The sequence below is a fragment of the Ceratotherium simum genome, chromosome 20 (assembly GCF_057802395.1).
Source record: "Ceratotherium simum simum isolate JZ-2026a chromosome 20, ASM5780239v1, whole genome shotgun sequence".
Taxonomy (NCBI): Eukaryota; Metazoa; Chordata; class Mammalia; order Perissodactyla; family Rhinocerotidae; genus Ceratotherium; species Ceratotherium simum.
The window spans coordinates 4,282,576-4,300,019 of NC_141919.1; the positions used below are offsets into that span (position 1 = coordinate 4,282,576).

At 42.7% G+C, this 17,444-nt stretch overlaps 1 protein-coding gene across 1 annotated transcript; it reads left to right on the forward strand.

The window, feature by feature from the left end:
* The first annotated feature begins 4,025 nt into the window (after positions 1-4,025).
* ISCA1 (iron-sulfur cluster assembly 1) lies at positions 4,026-16,911 on the forward strand. The gene is made up of 4 exons (XM_004440806.3): positions 4,026-4,238; positions 10,981-11,034; positions 13,641-13,746; positions 15,194-16,911. Exons 1-4 carry the CDS (start codon positions 4,026-4,028, stop codon positions 15,340-15,342), a joined length of 522 nt encoding a protein of 173 aa, XP_004440863.2. The 3' UTR covers positions 15,343-16,911.
* Positions 16,912-17,444: the final 533 nt, after the last annotated feature.

Consider the following 17,444-nt stretch of genomic DNA (forward strand, 5'->3'; position numbering starts at 1 on the left):
TTTTATCCACATTCCTTCCAGTGAGGATCTAGATTTCCTGAGGAAATTAGACTGAGGAGTAAGGGCAGCACAGACCTGTCCCTCTTTATCTCACGCTCCCTTTGCTTGTGCTCATGCGGCAACTGGGGGGGGCACTGACACCAGCTGACACAGGCACTGGGAACGTGCAGGTAGGAGGCATAGACTCGGGGGATGACTGCCTAGAGAAGGATGCAGAGAGAGCTTGTGGGGCAAGCATTTTCACACAGGAGCGGGATCAGAAAATACACACCTGTGTGCCCTTCTTTTAAACAAATTACTTGACATATTCCAGCCAAAGAAGAATCATATCAAAATTAACTTCAGAATTGGGAAGCTGTAGTAGAAGGAATTAGTCATCATTCCCTACTCAGTTTGAATGAACACAAACTCATGAATTAACAGGTGAATTATGTAACCTTGGCTGAAACCGCTGTACATGACTTTCCTCTGCTGCTCCTCTTCTGATTTCTTCTCTTGCCCTCGTGCATGAAAGTCAGCTTGACTGGGCTTACAATTCTTGTCACACTTTCTTTGGAGAGCCTATTGATGCAGGATAGCAGAAGTCTGAGGCCAGCCTAATTTTTGTTCCCTTGTAGGTTTTATTTTTCTACTTGGATGCTACTGTGTTTATTTATCCCTGTAATTTTTGTGTCAGTGACTTTTGTCAATACATTTCCCTACCCAATTTTTTTTGCAATTTGAGAAAGTATCTCTGTTGTTAATTTTTTTTTCAAAAACATATTCGTCTCTTCTCAATATTCCTCCCTCTATCATCTCTCTCCTTCTTGGAAAACTTCTCAGGTTTAATCTCCACACACACATCACTGGCTTGATTTTTAGTGTCATTCTGCTGTTTGCTGTTTGTAACATGAATTTTGTCATTTCACTTCTAATTTTCTTAAACTTACTCACTGTCCTTTCCTCTCATTTCTTTTAGTTTATTCTTATTATCTTCCTTTTCATAGAAACCATGTTTTCTTATATCTTTTTAAGTACGTTAAAGTTTCCTACATTTTATTCTGATTCCTATAGTAGATTCTGCCAGTGTATTGGGCTTTTTGTTTGATTTTTGACCCCTCACACTGGATCAGTGGGACAATGACCAGTATTTACCAGCAGACCTGGAGAACGGCCTGCCCTTGCTTCTTTGCTTCCTGTACTTGGATGCTGGTCGCAGCCCCTTCTCAGCGCCCCAGCAAGGGGGCAGGTGCATCTGCTTGCTCCATGCTGAGTCCAGTTCCCAGGGCGGAGTTATCTTTCAAATACAGCTGGCCTATCTCTCTTCACAAGCTCCACAGATGCCCCACTACCAGGATTCTCATTTCTTCTTTCAGGAACAAACAAAACTATGAAATTCATTTTTTATAGCCCCAGTCTACACTTTTTAATGTCTTGCTCAGCGTGTACAGTATCAGCAGCGTGCACGTTAGAGATCTTACCAAAATGGTCTGAGATAACTTCAGTTTATTTTTCATCTTGAAGTGTGTTTCACAAATGGTTCTGTTAAAAAAAATCTTTACCTACAGGAAAAACTCCTGAGTAGATAGATTAGTAGGGTTCATAGTGTTACAGGCAAAAAATTGATGACAAGAAAACACAGAATTCAACAAACCCCCATGAAAGTAAAGATGTGCTCGGTACTTTTTTCTTTGAAAGCAGGCTTGTTTGGACAGCAGCAGTCAAGAATTTAGCACACTTTTCACTAAGTGGAATTCTAGACTTAATTAGGGTCCGGCTCTGCCAGTTTTCCAGCTGAGAGTGTGGGCAGTCCCCCTAACCTCTTGGCAGTTCAGTTTCCTTGCCTATAAAATGGAAATCATACCTGCCCTTCCACAGAATAGCGAGGATCAAGTGAGGTCTTACTAGGAAAACACTTTTTTAAATGTGTAAAACCCTGAAGCTAAATCCTGAAATGCAGTGTCGAACATTTCCCTATAGTAAGTTTTTAACCTATTAGTGGAAATCTAAAAATGGTTATAGCTTGTAATCTCCTTCAACAGTTTCCACACCCACCTCATTTAGACACCACAGGACAGCTGCTTGTCTGAGATAGTCAGGAAAACTCTTCCTTCTAACACACCAATTTATTTCAGGGACCTGTGCCAGTTTCAAATAACATTATGTATGCCTGATCCACTGACAAGTAGATTATGTGATTTAGCACTTACATGCAAAACAGCTCACCAGGTTAAAAACTGTAGTGTCTATTAAATACAGGAAAGAAGGCTGGTAAATATATACCAGATCCTGAATCAGAAAATTTAGGACTAGATTTTAAAAATAGTATCTAATGCACTATATTAAAAGGCTTGAATTTAAGGATCATTTGTAAAATAGCCGTGCCAGTGCTCCTGCCCTACACAGCTCAAAGTTGTGAGGCTACTATGAGATGATGTGCTCGAGGGTTCCTCTGAAACCTGTCAAGTGCTACACAACTGTATAACATTATTTCCATAATGGATAAAAATGATGCCCGGCATCTTTTTTTAGATTTGTATTAATGAACTTTATCTTTTAGAGCAGTTTTAGGTTCACAGCAAAATTAAGTATAATGTAGAGAGTTCCTATAGGCCCACTTGTCCCCACACGCGCCAACCTCTCCCACTATCCACATCCAGCACCAGAGTGGTACATTTGTTACAACTGATGAACCTACAGGGACACGTCATTATCACCCAAAGGCCATTGTTTACATTAGGATTCATTCTTGGAGTGGTACATTCAGTGGGTTTGGACAATGTAGAATGACACGTATCCACCACTGTACAGCATCCTACAGAAAGAACAGTTTCACAATGTATGGTATCTTTAAATATCTTCTGACAATTAGCAGCATTTATTGAGTGCTGCTAGGTACCATGTAGTCTTCTGGGGGCTTTTCATTTAATCTTCACAGTATCTGTAGGAGAAAGGCATGAGAAGTAAAATGCCTTATCCCAAATCACCCAGCTAGTCAGATGAAGCCAAGAGAAACCCTCCACTCTTATCATCTCCTAATCCCACAGTTTCTTGTGTGCAGTGGGGCTTAAGGAAAAAACCATTCTCTTATTTTCAATGTGATTGCATTAACTACTTAACGGAATTTTGAACTATCCAACCCTGTTGGCTCTAGGGGATGAAAGATAAACCGGGCTGTAAAACACACTGCACTGATTAGTTCTTTCTGCACCAAAACACAGCGAGAATCTGTCCTCCCAGCAGCACTCCACAAAACCAACCCCTCTTTCCTTTTTCTCTTCACCTCTAGCACTTCTTGAGAAACGCAGCCTATCCTGCTCTCCTCCCATCTGCTAACCCTGCTGCACTTCTGTCCTGCCAGCATCTCTCGTTCTTTCCTGGACCTCCGTTTACCAGGCTTCCTGTATATGCCCGGGGACAGGGCCTGGTGCTCAGGAATATTTGCTGAATAGGCAGAATTAAAAGGCAGAAGCCCCTGAGCAGCCACCACAGAGTCTGACAAACGACAAGCGTATTGACTGGTACTAGTTGTAAGTGTGAGTATTCACGGAGCTGCCCAGTCACATCCTAGGGTAGGGTTCCAAAGTGAGCATCTAAAGAGAAAATTGCATTAGCACCATCCTTCAACATCTCAACTAGTACAGCACGCGGGGCGGGGGAAGGGGGTTCTTTATTTATTATACAATTCTCTGCGGTAGTTCTACGCTCTTGAGAACGATCTAGCTAGACCAAAACGGAAGGCTGAAACGTCTGTAGCTGTCTGGGCGTGGAACCGTGCTGCTTTGAGAGCACCAGCACCCGCACTGGCTGCACTCCTCACGTTCTTAAGCGGCAGCGCCGCACCTTGCCCAGGGGGCAGTCGCGGAGCGACGCGCCTCTGGCGTCCCCAGGCCGGCGGTCACTCCGCGTGTTGCAGCCCCCTCCTGACGCCACGCTGCGACTGTCCTCGCCGGGACGACCTTCCTCCTGGCCGCGGCGCCGCGAGTCACGTGCCCACGGCCGGCGCCCGGCCCCGCCCCCCGCCCGTCACTCACGCGGCCCGCCCAATGGCGGCGCGGGGGCCGCGCGGGGCGGGGCCTGGGGCCGTGCGCCGCAGCTTGTGGCGTCAATGCGCCCGCCGTGTCCATGGAGAGAGGCTGAGGTGGCCGAGCTTTGGCCGGGGCGCCGGGACGGCCAGGATGTCGGCTTCGTTAGTCCGAGCCACCGTCCGGGCCGTGAGCAAGAGGAAGCTGCAGCCCACCCGGGCCGCCCTCACCTTGGTGAGTGGCCGGGCGCGCGGCCGCGTCCGTGACATTGGTTCACCTCCGCCCCGCGCGAGGAGGTCGCGGCGGCGGGTCCGCGGGGACCCGGGCCCGCCCCGCAGGGTCGCCGCGCTCCCCGCTCGGCCCCCGCCAGAGATAAACAAGTGCGGGCGGGGCTGCCCCGCGGCCGGCGCCCTGGGACTACGTTTCCCAGCAGGCCGCGCGCCACCGCGCGGGGGGGGGCGGTGGATGAACAGGGAGGGGAGGGGGCTGTGTGCCTGCGCGACCCCCGGCCCACCCGGCCCGCTGAGAGCGCGGGACCCGCCCTAGGGCCATGCCCGGCTGCGGAGCTGCAGGGCGCGGGTTGTTAGAGGTTGGGTGTGCGGGGAGCCGGCGTAGCTGGACGAGTCAACCAGAACCCCCGCCGGAGGTGCCTGTGGGGCCGGAGCCCGCGGAGGACCCCCGTGCGGTGCGGGGAGCGCGGCCGCCACCCCGCCCGCCCTGGGATCGCGGCTGCTGCGCGCGGCGGGGGCTTCCTGGCGGCGGGGGCCGGGGCGTCTAGAGCACCCTCCGTGCCTCGGGCCATCCCAGGCTGAGGGCGGCTCTGACAAAGGACAAAGCGGGGTGAGGGTTTCTGCCCTGCGTGGGTTTACGGCGTGTTCCGGGTCAAAGGTCAGACGCTCGAAGGGCACCAGACCAGGCATCGAGAATTCACCGTGCATGCTGCGTCCCCGGCGTCCTGTGCGGTGTTTTTTTAACTGAGGGAAAAGTCATGTGTAAAATTGACCATTCCAGAGTGTTCGGTTCAGTGGCATTTAGTACGTTCACAATGTTGTGCAGCCATCACCTCTGTGTAGTTCCAAAAGAAAATCTCCTATCCATTGAGCAGTCCCCTGTATTTGCAGTTTTGAAAGAGGTTAATTTCATAGGAAAGCTTATGATTACTCAGCATTCTTCTCACACACACCCCATTCTTGGTCAGGATGCCTTTGTGTAAGCTTTCCCACCTAGAGACTGGGAAAATAGGTTATTTTCATTGAATAATGGATTCCATTCAATCTAATGCCATAAGAAGGCCTGTTGCCAGAAAATCAGTTGTAGCAAAATAGAAGAAAGTCGAGATAAGGTGGGAGAAGTCATTTTATAATGGATCAATGTTTTATGCCCATAAGGAAGTTATCCTGATTATATGTGGTATGTATTCTATATTTTTTCTGTACCACCAAGCCCATTTTCTGAAAGATACGCCGTTGAGTCTTAGAATTCTCCAAGGTCTTGAAACCACAAGAACTGGAGAGCACAACTCATGCTTTGTGTCTCCTTTAAATCTCAGTAAAAGTTATTTGGAATTCGAAAGAATTCTACCACTGGTAATGGTAAAGCCAGGAGGAGTCAGAAAGAGCCGAGACACTTTTTGGCCTTTTCTTGCGCCACCATTTGGCATGTTACCTGTTTCTTCTAAATTTCTGAGTCCTCCCCTTCCTCTCCGTTGGTTCTCCTTCAGCACACATTTAAGACCTGCTGTGTTTCAAGACACAAAGTAAATGTTATATAGTTCCCACTCTCTAGGGATAGTCGTAGGTCTGGCTTTTGCCGCCTCTAGGAATTACTAGGAATAATAACACAGTCCAGAGTCTGAGACCTGGGCTCTCTCCACACTTGCTCGTTCTGCTGCATCATATGTTACCTCTTAGCAGGCTAATTCTGCTACCAGCACTGCTTTATTATATCAGTTCTCAGTTCACAAGGGCTCCCTGTTGCCTTTAATCAGCTGTTGTGATAAACTTGTAGGAGTCCATTGTCTGAACTCATCCTACTTACCTGGTGACTAGGTGTTCCTTTCCCTGTGATCTTAGAAGCCGGTACAGAGAAAAAGCGCGTTAGTTCTGCTTTCCACCACGGGCGTATGTTAGCAGGCTTGCAGTCATTTTAATCCTAGCATATGTTCCCTGGTCTCAAGACACTATGGCATGCACATATTGCTGTTTGTGCTCAGTTTTCAAGTGCTTTTGCAACATTTGTAATCCCAAGATGTGTTCAGTGCAAAAGCAGTGAGGTCATCAAAGGGCAAATGAGTGGAGACAGATGAGAACAAATGAAACTAGAGACGATTCAATAAAATGGATAAGAAGAGGTAAATGTGACCTAGATAATAAATTTTGACATCAAGAATTTGACATGTTGCAACCTTTGCAAAGGGCTGTACCTGTGCAGTCTACCAGAGGTCAGCGAGAGGCTAGGAAAAGGAATTGATAAAATGAAAACATGGTTCCATGTTGAAAAGGAATTGATAAAATGAAAACATGGTTCCATGTTGTCAGCACCAAATTAGCTGCATTAGCTGATGTTAATCCAGGCGAGGACTGATGGTTTGCTGGAGAGACTGGTGACAGGCTGCCCATCACACTTTTATGCAAACCAGAGATGGTTCCTTGATTGAATGTTTTAAGACTCCAACCCACCACATCAAAGTGAGTACCCTTGGACACCTGCAGAGAACATCCAAAGAAGATGATGTCACCCCTCCCCTCCCCGTACTTCCCTACATACCTGGGAATCGACAAATGGAGTTGAATTTGTAGGAGCCAGAGTAAAATACAGTTGAAGAACCCCATGATTTAACATTACCCTGCTGGCAGAGGCCTTTATTTCCATCATTGTACAAATCAGAATCACTGCAACCCTAATTTAGGATTAGAGATGTGCCCACAGCTGTGCGTAAAGCTCACCCGAAACTGTGAGAACGTGGTGGTACATAGCCAGCGTCATTCTTGATGCACAGGAGAGAAGTTAATTCATTATGTACAGTGGGTGCCTTAGGGCTTAACTTTCTAGTTAAGTTGGTTGAGAGCAGCTGGGAAACAATATGATGATAAATACATTGGGGCTCAATAAGGAGCTGTTAATTCATTGGAGGACTAGCACCACAAGGCCTTTGGAACAGTGACCAAGCAATAAGATTGCTATATGTAGGCAATTTAAGGAGTATTGCACAGGAAACAACTGTAAGTAGCCTGAATGTCTACAATGAGCGATTGGTTAAGTAAAATCTGTTGGTGAAATACTATGTGGTCATTGTAAATAATGATTTTTTTTTTAAGTTTGTGAGTCACAACTCTTCATTCTTTGACTTACTAGCCCTGAGCAAATTATTTTGATCTTTAATACCTGAATCACAGAATTGTAAGAATAAAGAGATGGTGCATATAAACCATTAAACGCCTAAAAGGTACTCAATAAGTGGTGAGTATATGTTTATTTCTATGTATCACATGAGAAACATGTTAAGCTTTTAAAATGTAGGCTACAAAATTGTGTATATGATTTTATATATATACGTATACATAGATATACATACACACATACATGAACAGGAAAAGACAGAAAGGAAACAACACCATAATGGCAGCTATACCCGTTAAAGAATGAGTTAAACAAAATATACCATAACTTGTTCATTGGCTACTGGTTATCTAGCATCTTTTAAATGTTAAAACGCTAGTTTTAGAAGTAGAAGAAAATAAAAATGTCAGCTTTATAATGAAATTGAAATAGGTTGTAGTCATGGGCAGAAGTTTAGTATACATTAATGATGGAGTTTGTTTTACTTTTGAGTTCTTAGCAAAAAAATCAAAATCACCTGGGGAATGCTTAAGGAAATACAGTATTGAGGATGAAAAATTTTTGCTACACCCTGTGGCATTGGATAAAGTAAAAGTGTGTTGCTATGAAGCAGTTATAAAATACGTTCATCTACAGTGCCTTTTGCCATAATTTTAACAAAAATAGACTGGAAGTCTTTTTTTTTTTTTTTTGGTGAGGAAGATCAGCCCTGAGCTAACATCTGTTGCCTCCTCCTTTTTTCCCCCAAAGACCCAGTAGATAGTTGTATGTCATAGTTGCACGTCCTTCTAGTTGCTGTATGTGGGATGCGGCCTCAGCATGGCCGGAGAAGCGGTGCGTTGGTGTGCGCCCGGGATCCGAACCCAGGCCCCCAGTAGCGGAGCACCCGCAGTTAACAGCTAAGCCACGGGGCTGGCCCTGAAAGTCTTTTTTTAAAAGGCCAAAATGTCTCACTCAAAGATATTTTTGTGTTCTTATCAAATATGTATGAGCAGATTAAAAATCATCATTATATTTCATTGAGTTTCAAGAATCTCTTAAATTTTATTTCACTGGCCAGATCTCAGGTGAATTAGAGTTGTTAATTGTACATCAATCTCTTGGAAAGGTGTGGGTTTCTTAGTTGTGTGGGGAGTGCATTGAGATTGGAGGGCTGCTAGGCCTGAGCATGTTGTTGACTTGAAGTTCTTACTGTTTCCCAGGTTGGTTTTACTTCAGCGCAAAGCTGCCAGAGTATGCAAACAGACCTAGAGCAAAGTGGGATCCTTGGCTTCTGCCTGGGACTGAGATACAGAAAGTACTTTTTATCGCTAGAACTTTTTTTTTTAAGTCCCAAATGTTCCCAGTTTAGTCATTCTGACTTGTTCTAAAGATCAAATCCATCACTTGGAAAGTTATAAGAACCGTATCTTACCCCTTAAGTGAGTACTCAGCAGGGTTGTCCATCATTAGTAACACTCCTCTCAATGGAGTGTATTTGGTTTTGCCTGACACAGGAAAATTGACACGTTTGGGTACCACAGTTCCCAGGCACACAGGTCACTTTTCCCTGAAGCGCCTTTCAGCCTACTATTTGAACATCACCACTGTGTGATAATGAGTGGAGCACTCTCTGAAGTGCTTTCCTTCGTTTACTGTTTGTTTTCGACTGAGAGTTGGGAAAAGAAGAAAATATTTTATAAAACCAAATTAGATCATTTAGAAAGTCGCGTGGGGCTGTTGACAGCGTAGTGTGTGCCTTCAGATCATCCGGTGGTGCCTCTCCGCAATTTGACCTGCCAGCTACACATCCAGTTGTAGTTCCAACAAATGTTTCCCATGGCTGGGCCTTTTTCTTTTTTTAAACTTATCAGATATCTTTTACCATTTGACAGTAATTAGATTAATTTCTTTAAAACTCACATGGGAAATATGACCATGAAAATTATGAAAGTTAGTTTCTGCTGGCAATCATTTAGAAGGGTAAATGAGCACTTTTTAAAAAAATTTTTTTCATAAATATTTCTGTAACTATTTGATATTGATAAGCTGTGATCTCCAAAAAAAAGCCCTTATTCTGCTCTTGTGCGTTTCCTTCTTCCTCCCCTGTGTGCTGTCCCCTGTGTTTTCATGCTGCTTGGCTCCTGTTCTGATGGAGTCGTGGGACGAGGCCTTTACAGACCACCTATTGGTAGTGATTTTTTTTAACCTTTTTTTTTTAAAGTGTCACTGTAAAGATAAGAAATGTATATGTACATACTCACTTCATAGTAATAAGAAATAAAAGTTTTACTAAACATTCATCTTTATTAAGTGTAAAGCATTGTTTTCTTTTCTATTTTGTGTTTTTAAAAAATGCTAGTCTCAACCCTCTAAATTGGTTTCATGACCTCTCTAAACTGGGACCAGACTCTGCTTCAACATCCTCACCTGGCCGAGCCCCCACCAGACGGGGCAGAAGAGCACACTCTGGGGCCGTCCGTTGGGTCTGCTTTCTCAGCACAGGCTGGAGCTCTGGGCACAGTTACTACTTAGTTGCAGGTCGTAATGTCCACTCTTTGGGATTTCACAAACCGGTAAAATGCCAATACAAAAACTAGAGGACCAACACAGCATTGCCAGCTAGAGGAGCTAATAAAACAGAAAGTAGGAGGGACGTGGTCTCCCGGTGATGAGAGACTCTCATCGTTGTAATAATAGCTGGCTTATATTGATCTCTGCCCCGGCACTGTTCTGAATGCTCTTCATGAACTCATTTCTTTAATCCTCACAAGAACCCTGAAGAGGAGGACTGTTATCTCCATTTAAGCCAAGAAATGAGCTGTGACACAGCTAGGAAGTGGACCAGGAATGCCCTGGCATATGTCCCCAACAGCCTCCTTCCCAGGAAAGTGGGGTTGGTGATGCTGACCTATACATACAATACGTTGTGGTATTTTTCTCCTTTTGAGGACAATGAGGCTAGATTAAACAGTATTTCTCCTGAAAAGACTCTTCCCTGTTCTTGTTTCTATAGTTGTCTAGCTTGGTTGTATTCATCTAGGTATTGTAAGATGTTGAGTTAAGCCACATTTAGAAATCTGTGTGAACATCTGTCTGACTGGTACAAGAAACACACTTTGGGTTGATGCTGGTACACTCTTTCCTCTACTATGCGTTTTGATGGATTTGAAATTGGGGTAAGCAAAAAAGCAGTAGAGTTAATAATAACCAACAGGAAAAATGCCTGGAGGTTGGCTTTCCCAGTGAGGTACTTGATTCAGTCATTGGCTGTTGAGTACCTCGGTTTTGTCAGACAGTGTGCTTGTTGCTGGACATACAGTAGGAGCACAAAACAGATGCTGCCCGGGAAAGTTACATTTGTGGTGGAAGTAGATAGTACCGTAGAGCTTATTACAGGGAGCTGACCTTGACTGGGGGGAGCAAGGTTAAAAGGATGTTCCTAGAAGGTATTTTAAAAATAAAGAGAATGCTTTGAATTAAGTAGAGTTCATATGTTTGTGTATAAAATCAACAAGGCTCTAGAAAGAATGGAACGTAAATTTGTCACGTGAGTTTGCTAAAGGTAGACTTGAATAGTCTTAAAGACTAGGAAATATAAGGCTTTGAAGAATGCAGGTTTTGTGGCTGCAAACTGAATAACATTTTCTTTTTTCAGACACCTTCAGCAGTAAACAAGATAAAACAACTTCTTAAAGATAAGCCTGAACACGTGAGTAAACCCAATCAGAAAAATATTTAGTGAAAAATTGAAGTTGTATTTTCACAATGAATTTATCTTGTGATAAACAGTATGCTTTCATTGATTGGGAGTTTTTATTTAAAAAGGAAAATATGCTCATGATTTTTAAAAATTCAAGTAGTATAACAGCATATTCAATGAAAAGGAAGTCATTCTCTGACCCCCAACTCTTCATGGTCATTCTTCCGTCTAAGCAGCAGCCTCTTAGTGTCTTTCCAGAGATAATCCATGCATTTTATCTGCCTCCACCAGGATTTCTCAGGCTCAGCACTGTTTATGTTTTGGGCCAGATAGTTCTTTGTTGGGAGTGGATTGCAGAGTGCTTACTGGCGTCTCTGGCCTCTGCCCACTAGATAGCCAGTGGCACCGCCACACTCCTGAGCTGTGACAACCAATACTAATTCCCTGAGGGGACCCGCTGGCGTAGACTATGCTTGTTACGTTTGTGTATCTCTCTCCCTACTTAGATGAGAGCATTCCATACATGCTGTACTTACACTTTGCCTTTTGCACCTAATAATATAGCTTGAAGATTTTCCCGTATCATTACAGAAAGATCCACCTCATTCTTTTTTGTGACTGCATATGATAACATATTCCATTGTACAGGTTTGATTTATTTAACCAATCCCCCATATTAAAGGTCTTTGGGTTGTTTTCATTCAGTGCTGCCACAAACATCATTCAGCTAATGTTCAGTGTCTGTAGTGTGCCAGGCCCGTTGTTGTAGAGGGCCAAGCCTGTGAAGTGCACCTACGTAGGCTGTATTCCTGAATATAGAGTTGTGGAGTAAGGAGTGTGGGCATCATCTTAATCTTAGTGCGTTAATTGCCTATGGAATAGTGTAAGTTACTTCCAAGTAATAGACAATTAATATTTCATAATTAGACTATGGAGTGGTTTCTGTGTTCCGTTGTACATCCTGTATTACAATGTAATGAAGTTCTAGCATATTCCTCCTAAGAATTATTAAATGCTCAAGTGTATCAGTGTTCCAGTTCCATTTGGATAGACTGACTAGAATATGCAGTGACCAAATGAAACAAGAGTTTAGCTTTGTAGGTTTGAGGGATGTTTGTTCATATTGACATGAAAAGGATTGAGCAAACACTTCATTGAGTATAATTTATGGCAAAAGCAATCCCTTTTCCAAACTCCAGTTACCTAAAGCTGTATTTTCACATACTCTTTAAGTGTCTGTAGCCATTCCTAATAGTTGGACTCCCTGCTGGCTTGAATCTTCCTGTTTACAAAGATAAAAGCTGAGTTAAACAAATACTGGTGATATGTGCTCCAGAATTTCAGCTAGGCAGTTCATTATTTATCATACTGAATATGTGAAATTCCCTCCCACGTTCTCTAAGCTGTCGCTCTGAAGGTGAATAAAACCATAGTTGTGTCTCCTTGTTGTTGTTTAAGGACAGAGGAAACTACTCTCTGAATGCTTCAACGCATGACACCTCCCAGGCAGCTTAACATTCTAACTCTCGCTCTTCCCCAAATGTCTCCCTACTAGATGACTGCTTTCCTGAAGCAAGTACACATTGCTGTTTTTAAGAGAACCAGGATCTGCTTGGTGAAATAATACTTTTTATGATAATACTTTTATTGTATACTTAAATGCAAAAGCAGATAGGCTCCAAGAATAGAAATTCAGTAGATATTGTTAGAAAATTGTATTAAGGTAGACTGATATTTTAAAAGTGCTATTTGGGCACTTTTTAAAGTTCTTACCTCTATCTTGGCTGCAGTCTTTTGATTTCTGGTATTTGAGAATGTTTACACAGATCTGCCCTAGAATTAAGGCCCGTGGAGAGGCGGTGTGATTGCCAGGTGATGGCCTGTGAACCTTGTGAACCAAACCATAGAGAAACTTCCAAGAACATCTCGCACAATGAGGTGGAGCACAAACGTTTTTGAGAAAGTCTGATTTTTTTAGATAGTCATCTCTGCCATCAGATACTTTTCTTTTTCCTTTAAAAAAAAAAGTGATAATTCATTTTTGGAATTAAAACTCTTTCCTTAAAAATGTTATTCTCAGCCTAGATGGCTAATACTAAGGGTTAAGTAATAAACGTACATTGGTATAGTGGGATATTTAGGCATTACTTGCAAATGATCATTGTGAAGGCTAATTACATGGAAAAATGATATCTTAAGTGGAAAAAACAGAGAATAGAATTTTTCTCTCTGCTATAATAAAAACTATGTTTAGATTATATATATGACAGGGACTGGAAGAAAATAGGAAAAAAAAATATCTGTTTTTTTAGGATAGTCATGACTGGTTTTGGGGGGTTTTTTTGGTCTGTATTATTTTCTTTCTATATAATTAGTTTTATTCTTTTTGGATCCCTGCTAGTGTTGTAATGATGTTTGTACAAAGTTAAATTTTTTTAATGCTTCTTCCCCATTCCACTTACACTTCTTAAAGGGACATTTTATAGCCAGAAATCTAATATTTATCTTTTCGCTTATGAAGAAATTAATAATATCAAATAGCCAGGATTTTTATTAAGTAATTATTTAATCTGTGCTACTTTAAAACTCAGTTTATATTTACAATACTTTTTCAGGTAGGTTTGAAAGTTGGTGTCCGAACTAGAGGTTGTAATGGCCTTTCATATACTCTAGAATATACGAAGACAAAAGGAGATTCTGATGAAGAAGTTGTTCAAGATGGTGAGTTTTGAGCAGACTTTTTCTGGACACTGTGTTTTGCCTAAAACGTTTAGCCTTGCGCAGCATGAAGCATAATGAGAGTAATAGTAGGAATGGCGTGTATAGTAGTCACTGTGAGTAGGTGTGGTTTGACAGACTTGCATATGTTAACTGATTTATACGGAGCAGCCAGGTGAGAACGGACCATCTGGTCCCCGTTTTGCAGATGAAGAAACTGAGGCACGGAGAGCTTCGATCGTTTGCCTCAGGTCACACAGCTAGTAAAGTGACCTAGTGAAAAGTTGAACCTAATCAAGCTCGCTCCAGAGGCCGTCCTTTTAGGAGCTGATAGGTTATTGGATAAACTTTCAGTTATGAAAGACCATCATTGTGTGCAGAGAGGCTTTAAGGTGATGAAACTTCAGAGTGAACCAACTGTTTTTGTGTGAAGCACCAGTTTGACATCTATGTCAAATAATAATGTCATTTCATGCTTTGGAAGAAGCTGTATTTCCCATTTTTATTAAAAATTTCAGTGCTTTAATTACATTTTGCCCCCACTCCCTGCCCCTACCTGGTAATCTGATTAAACCTATTTAAAACAAAGTAACTCATGCTGCAACTTGAGGGGAACGGCAGTGTCCACGGGTTCCATGGGGGTGCTTTGTGCGTCAGAGGCGTACCGTTAGCCAGCGTGCGTGTGCTCCCTGTGTGGGTTCACTTTATTAAACTGAAGGGACTGACCAGTAAAGACGTTTGTGAATACATTGTTAAAGTCAATACATAAAATATCTTAAACCTTAAATTTTTCATCCTAAAGAAGAAGAGATCTAATAACTTATGTGTAGTTTGTATTTAAGTAATTACTCCGATTTCTTATAAGGAAGAAAGTTTTCTTAAACCAATTATATTTACGAAGATGCCGACCTCTCCCTACGTAATGACTAGGGGTTATGTTGTCACCAGTTTTCCAGCCCATAAGCAGAAGGACAAAACTGCTGTGTTGTAGTGATTGGTCTTGTTAAACCAGCCCAGTGTATCACAGTCCTTGTGTGTCTCCAGGTCGCATTGTGTACAGGTGTCATTGCAAGGTTTTCATACATTTTATTGACTCCGTCTTTACAAAACTCGCACTGAGAATATACACATTTTCTTCCTGTTGCAAATTGGAAAGATGAGTGAAGTAGAGTGAAAAGCAAATTCTAGTTTTGCATAGAATTATTGTGGAATTTGCTCGTGTCCACCTATCTAGCCTAATATAATTGTTCTTGACATAGATTATTGTGTGGGAAAGAGGGGACAGACGGGAAACCGGGCACTAAATCCCTTAAAGGAGATGCTGAGACAGATTCTGGAGCCTCCTGTGTGGCTTTCGTGAGTGGTTACCGTTTAAAGTTCACTGTGCTTTGAATCAGCAGGTTTCATAGGTGTGCAGGCTTCGTGTGACACGTGTTTTCTTCTCCCCAAGGAGTCAGAGTGTTCATCGAGAAGAAGGCACAGCTAACACTTTTAGGAACAGAAATGGACTATGTTGAAGACAAATTGTCCAGTGAGTTTGTTTTCAATAACCCAAACATCAAAGGAACATGTGGCTGTGGAGAAAGCTTTAATATTTGACTCCTTGGGACTGCTCTGACTGTAAGCCCAGGAGAGCTCGTGGAAGTTCTGGGGCTCACTGAAGAAATCATGTGACTGTCACGTGCTTAAGGTCTATCATGTATGGCTGCCTTTTGAGGACAATAAAGTGATGCATTTTGAAAATGAAGCCAGTGTGTTAGATTCCAGAAGAAATGATATTTGTATTCTTTTTAGCAGCCAGAATGAGAAGCCATCACTCTCTTTGGGTCATTTTTCTTATCTGTAAAAAAAAAAAAAAAAATCCTACCCTGCACGTAATTCTGTTGCATCCTTTCTGTTTGAACCAGTTTCATGCAAGTCGCCTTCCTGGGAGGATTTCAGGAAACGTATTCTTATGCTCCATAGATCTCTGTTGAATGGCTTGAATGTGCATCTCCCAGCCAGATTGATGGCTCTTAAAATTCAGAGGCAGAAAGTCCTGACTGCTGCTGTGATGTGGTACATTGGTTTTCTATCCAAACTTGGCACAGCCTTTCTACGTTTTTATCCAAAATTTTGCTGTCAGGTGCCTTATTTGCTTACCCTTTAGCAGCACCAGCCATTAGATGAACGTATCAGAAGAAGATGTCCTTGAACTGCAGTACAGAATAGTTCTGGGTGATGGCATTGAAAGATAAGAAGTACTTCACCCACCGTTTCTAATCTGTTTCTGTTGCCATGCTAACTGTTTGCTCAAAGGTGGGATCTCGAGCTGACTAAGAGCCTTTTATTCAAAAGGTCTCTTAAGCGCCATTTGGCCCAACCCCTCAATTCTATACCTGGGAAGGCAAAACCTCAGGAAAGCTGAAGGGCTTTGTCTGCCCTCACACTGCAGGCTGGGTAGGGGCAGGGCGGGGCCCACTCACATCTCCCCTTCTGTGTAGGCAACACCGCTGCTCTGCACCATAGGCAGTCAGGGAAGGTAAGTGGATGGTCTGGCTTCTTTATCTGCTCAACATTTTGATCAGATTTCTTTGTAATTTGGTGAAGATCATATTTAGTTTTATTTTATTTTGAGTGAGAAGAATGTTATTGTAAAATCCATTTATGTGAATTACCATCTTGTTTCTTTAGAACGATGAAAGAGTGGTTTATAGTAGCAGGGGAGACGTTGGAGCAACCCAGAAATACCCTTTCAGAATGTAGTAGTAATCATGAAGCTGAACTTGGGGGGCTTTTCTTAAAATTCCCAGTATGTGTGCACTTTCTGGATCCTAAATCCAATTACTGAAATTTTTAAACCTAACATTTTTATCACCAACCTTTCTTTAACAGAGTTCCTTTTGTCTTTCAGTTACTGGTTTTCCTGGTTTAGACATATTAAGTGTTCTGTGAGATGACATATATGCTTTTTTTGAAAGCTGAGTCTCATGAAGTAAAGTAGCTGGTTCCTTTATGTTGGTCCTCTCTCTTAAAGTACCTGGCATAAGATACACCGAAACCTAGAGCAGTAGCTCTGTGTAATGCTCAAGAGTTTGTATCATTAATAGAATTGTCAGTCCACTTACAATCTGTACAATACTGGATGTATGTAGAGATCGGGTTGTCAATAAAAGAAAGTGGCCTCTTTCTGATTATAAAATTGCGTTGTTTTTTTTTTAAGGAAGAACGGTTTGGTAATAGCTGTCATAGCTACTATTAATAGTAATAAATAATTGCTAATAAATAATTGCCATATTGTTCTAACTAGTCTCCCTGCTGCCAAGAATTTTCTCCACCTGATTCTGTTGCATCCAGTCTTAGTTGCTACAGTCCTCGTGGGCCCTTTGACAGAACCATTTCAGATGGCTCTTGGCTCCAGCCGTCCTCATTCCCTTTCTTCTTCAGCCTGTCTCTCTCCCTGTTTCACTATAAGGGTCATTCATGTCATCCAAGCTGCTTCCTGCGGCCTCCCACCCAGATTTCTTCCTTACATTCTCACATCTCTTTGTCCCTACCTGGAGTGCTTGTTCCAAGTCTGTCTTCCAAGCTTTATGTTCACCTCCACAAAGGTTCTTCACAGTTCACGCCAGGCATGTGCGTGAGCACCTGCTCTCCACCAGCCCTGAGGTCTCACAGATACCAGACACAGTCCCGGACTTGCAAGGTCTTAGAGTTTGTGA

Excerpts from the sequence above, each read along its gene's own strand:
- ISCA1 (XM_004440806.3), top strand. The coding sequence starts at position 4,026 with ATGGCGGCGCGGGGGCCGCGCGGGGCGGGGCCTGGGGCCGTGCGCCGC. Across the intron at positions 4,239-10,980 it reads CCCGGGCCGCCCTCACCTTG|ACACCTTCAGCAGTAAACAA; the intron begins GTGAGTGGCCGG and ends TTCTTTTTTCAG. Across the intron at positions 11,035-13,640 it reads TTAAAGATAAGCCTGAACAC|GTAGGTTTGAAAGTTGGTGT; the intron begins GTGAGTAAACCC and ends ATACTTTTTCAG.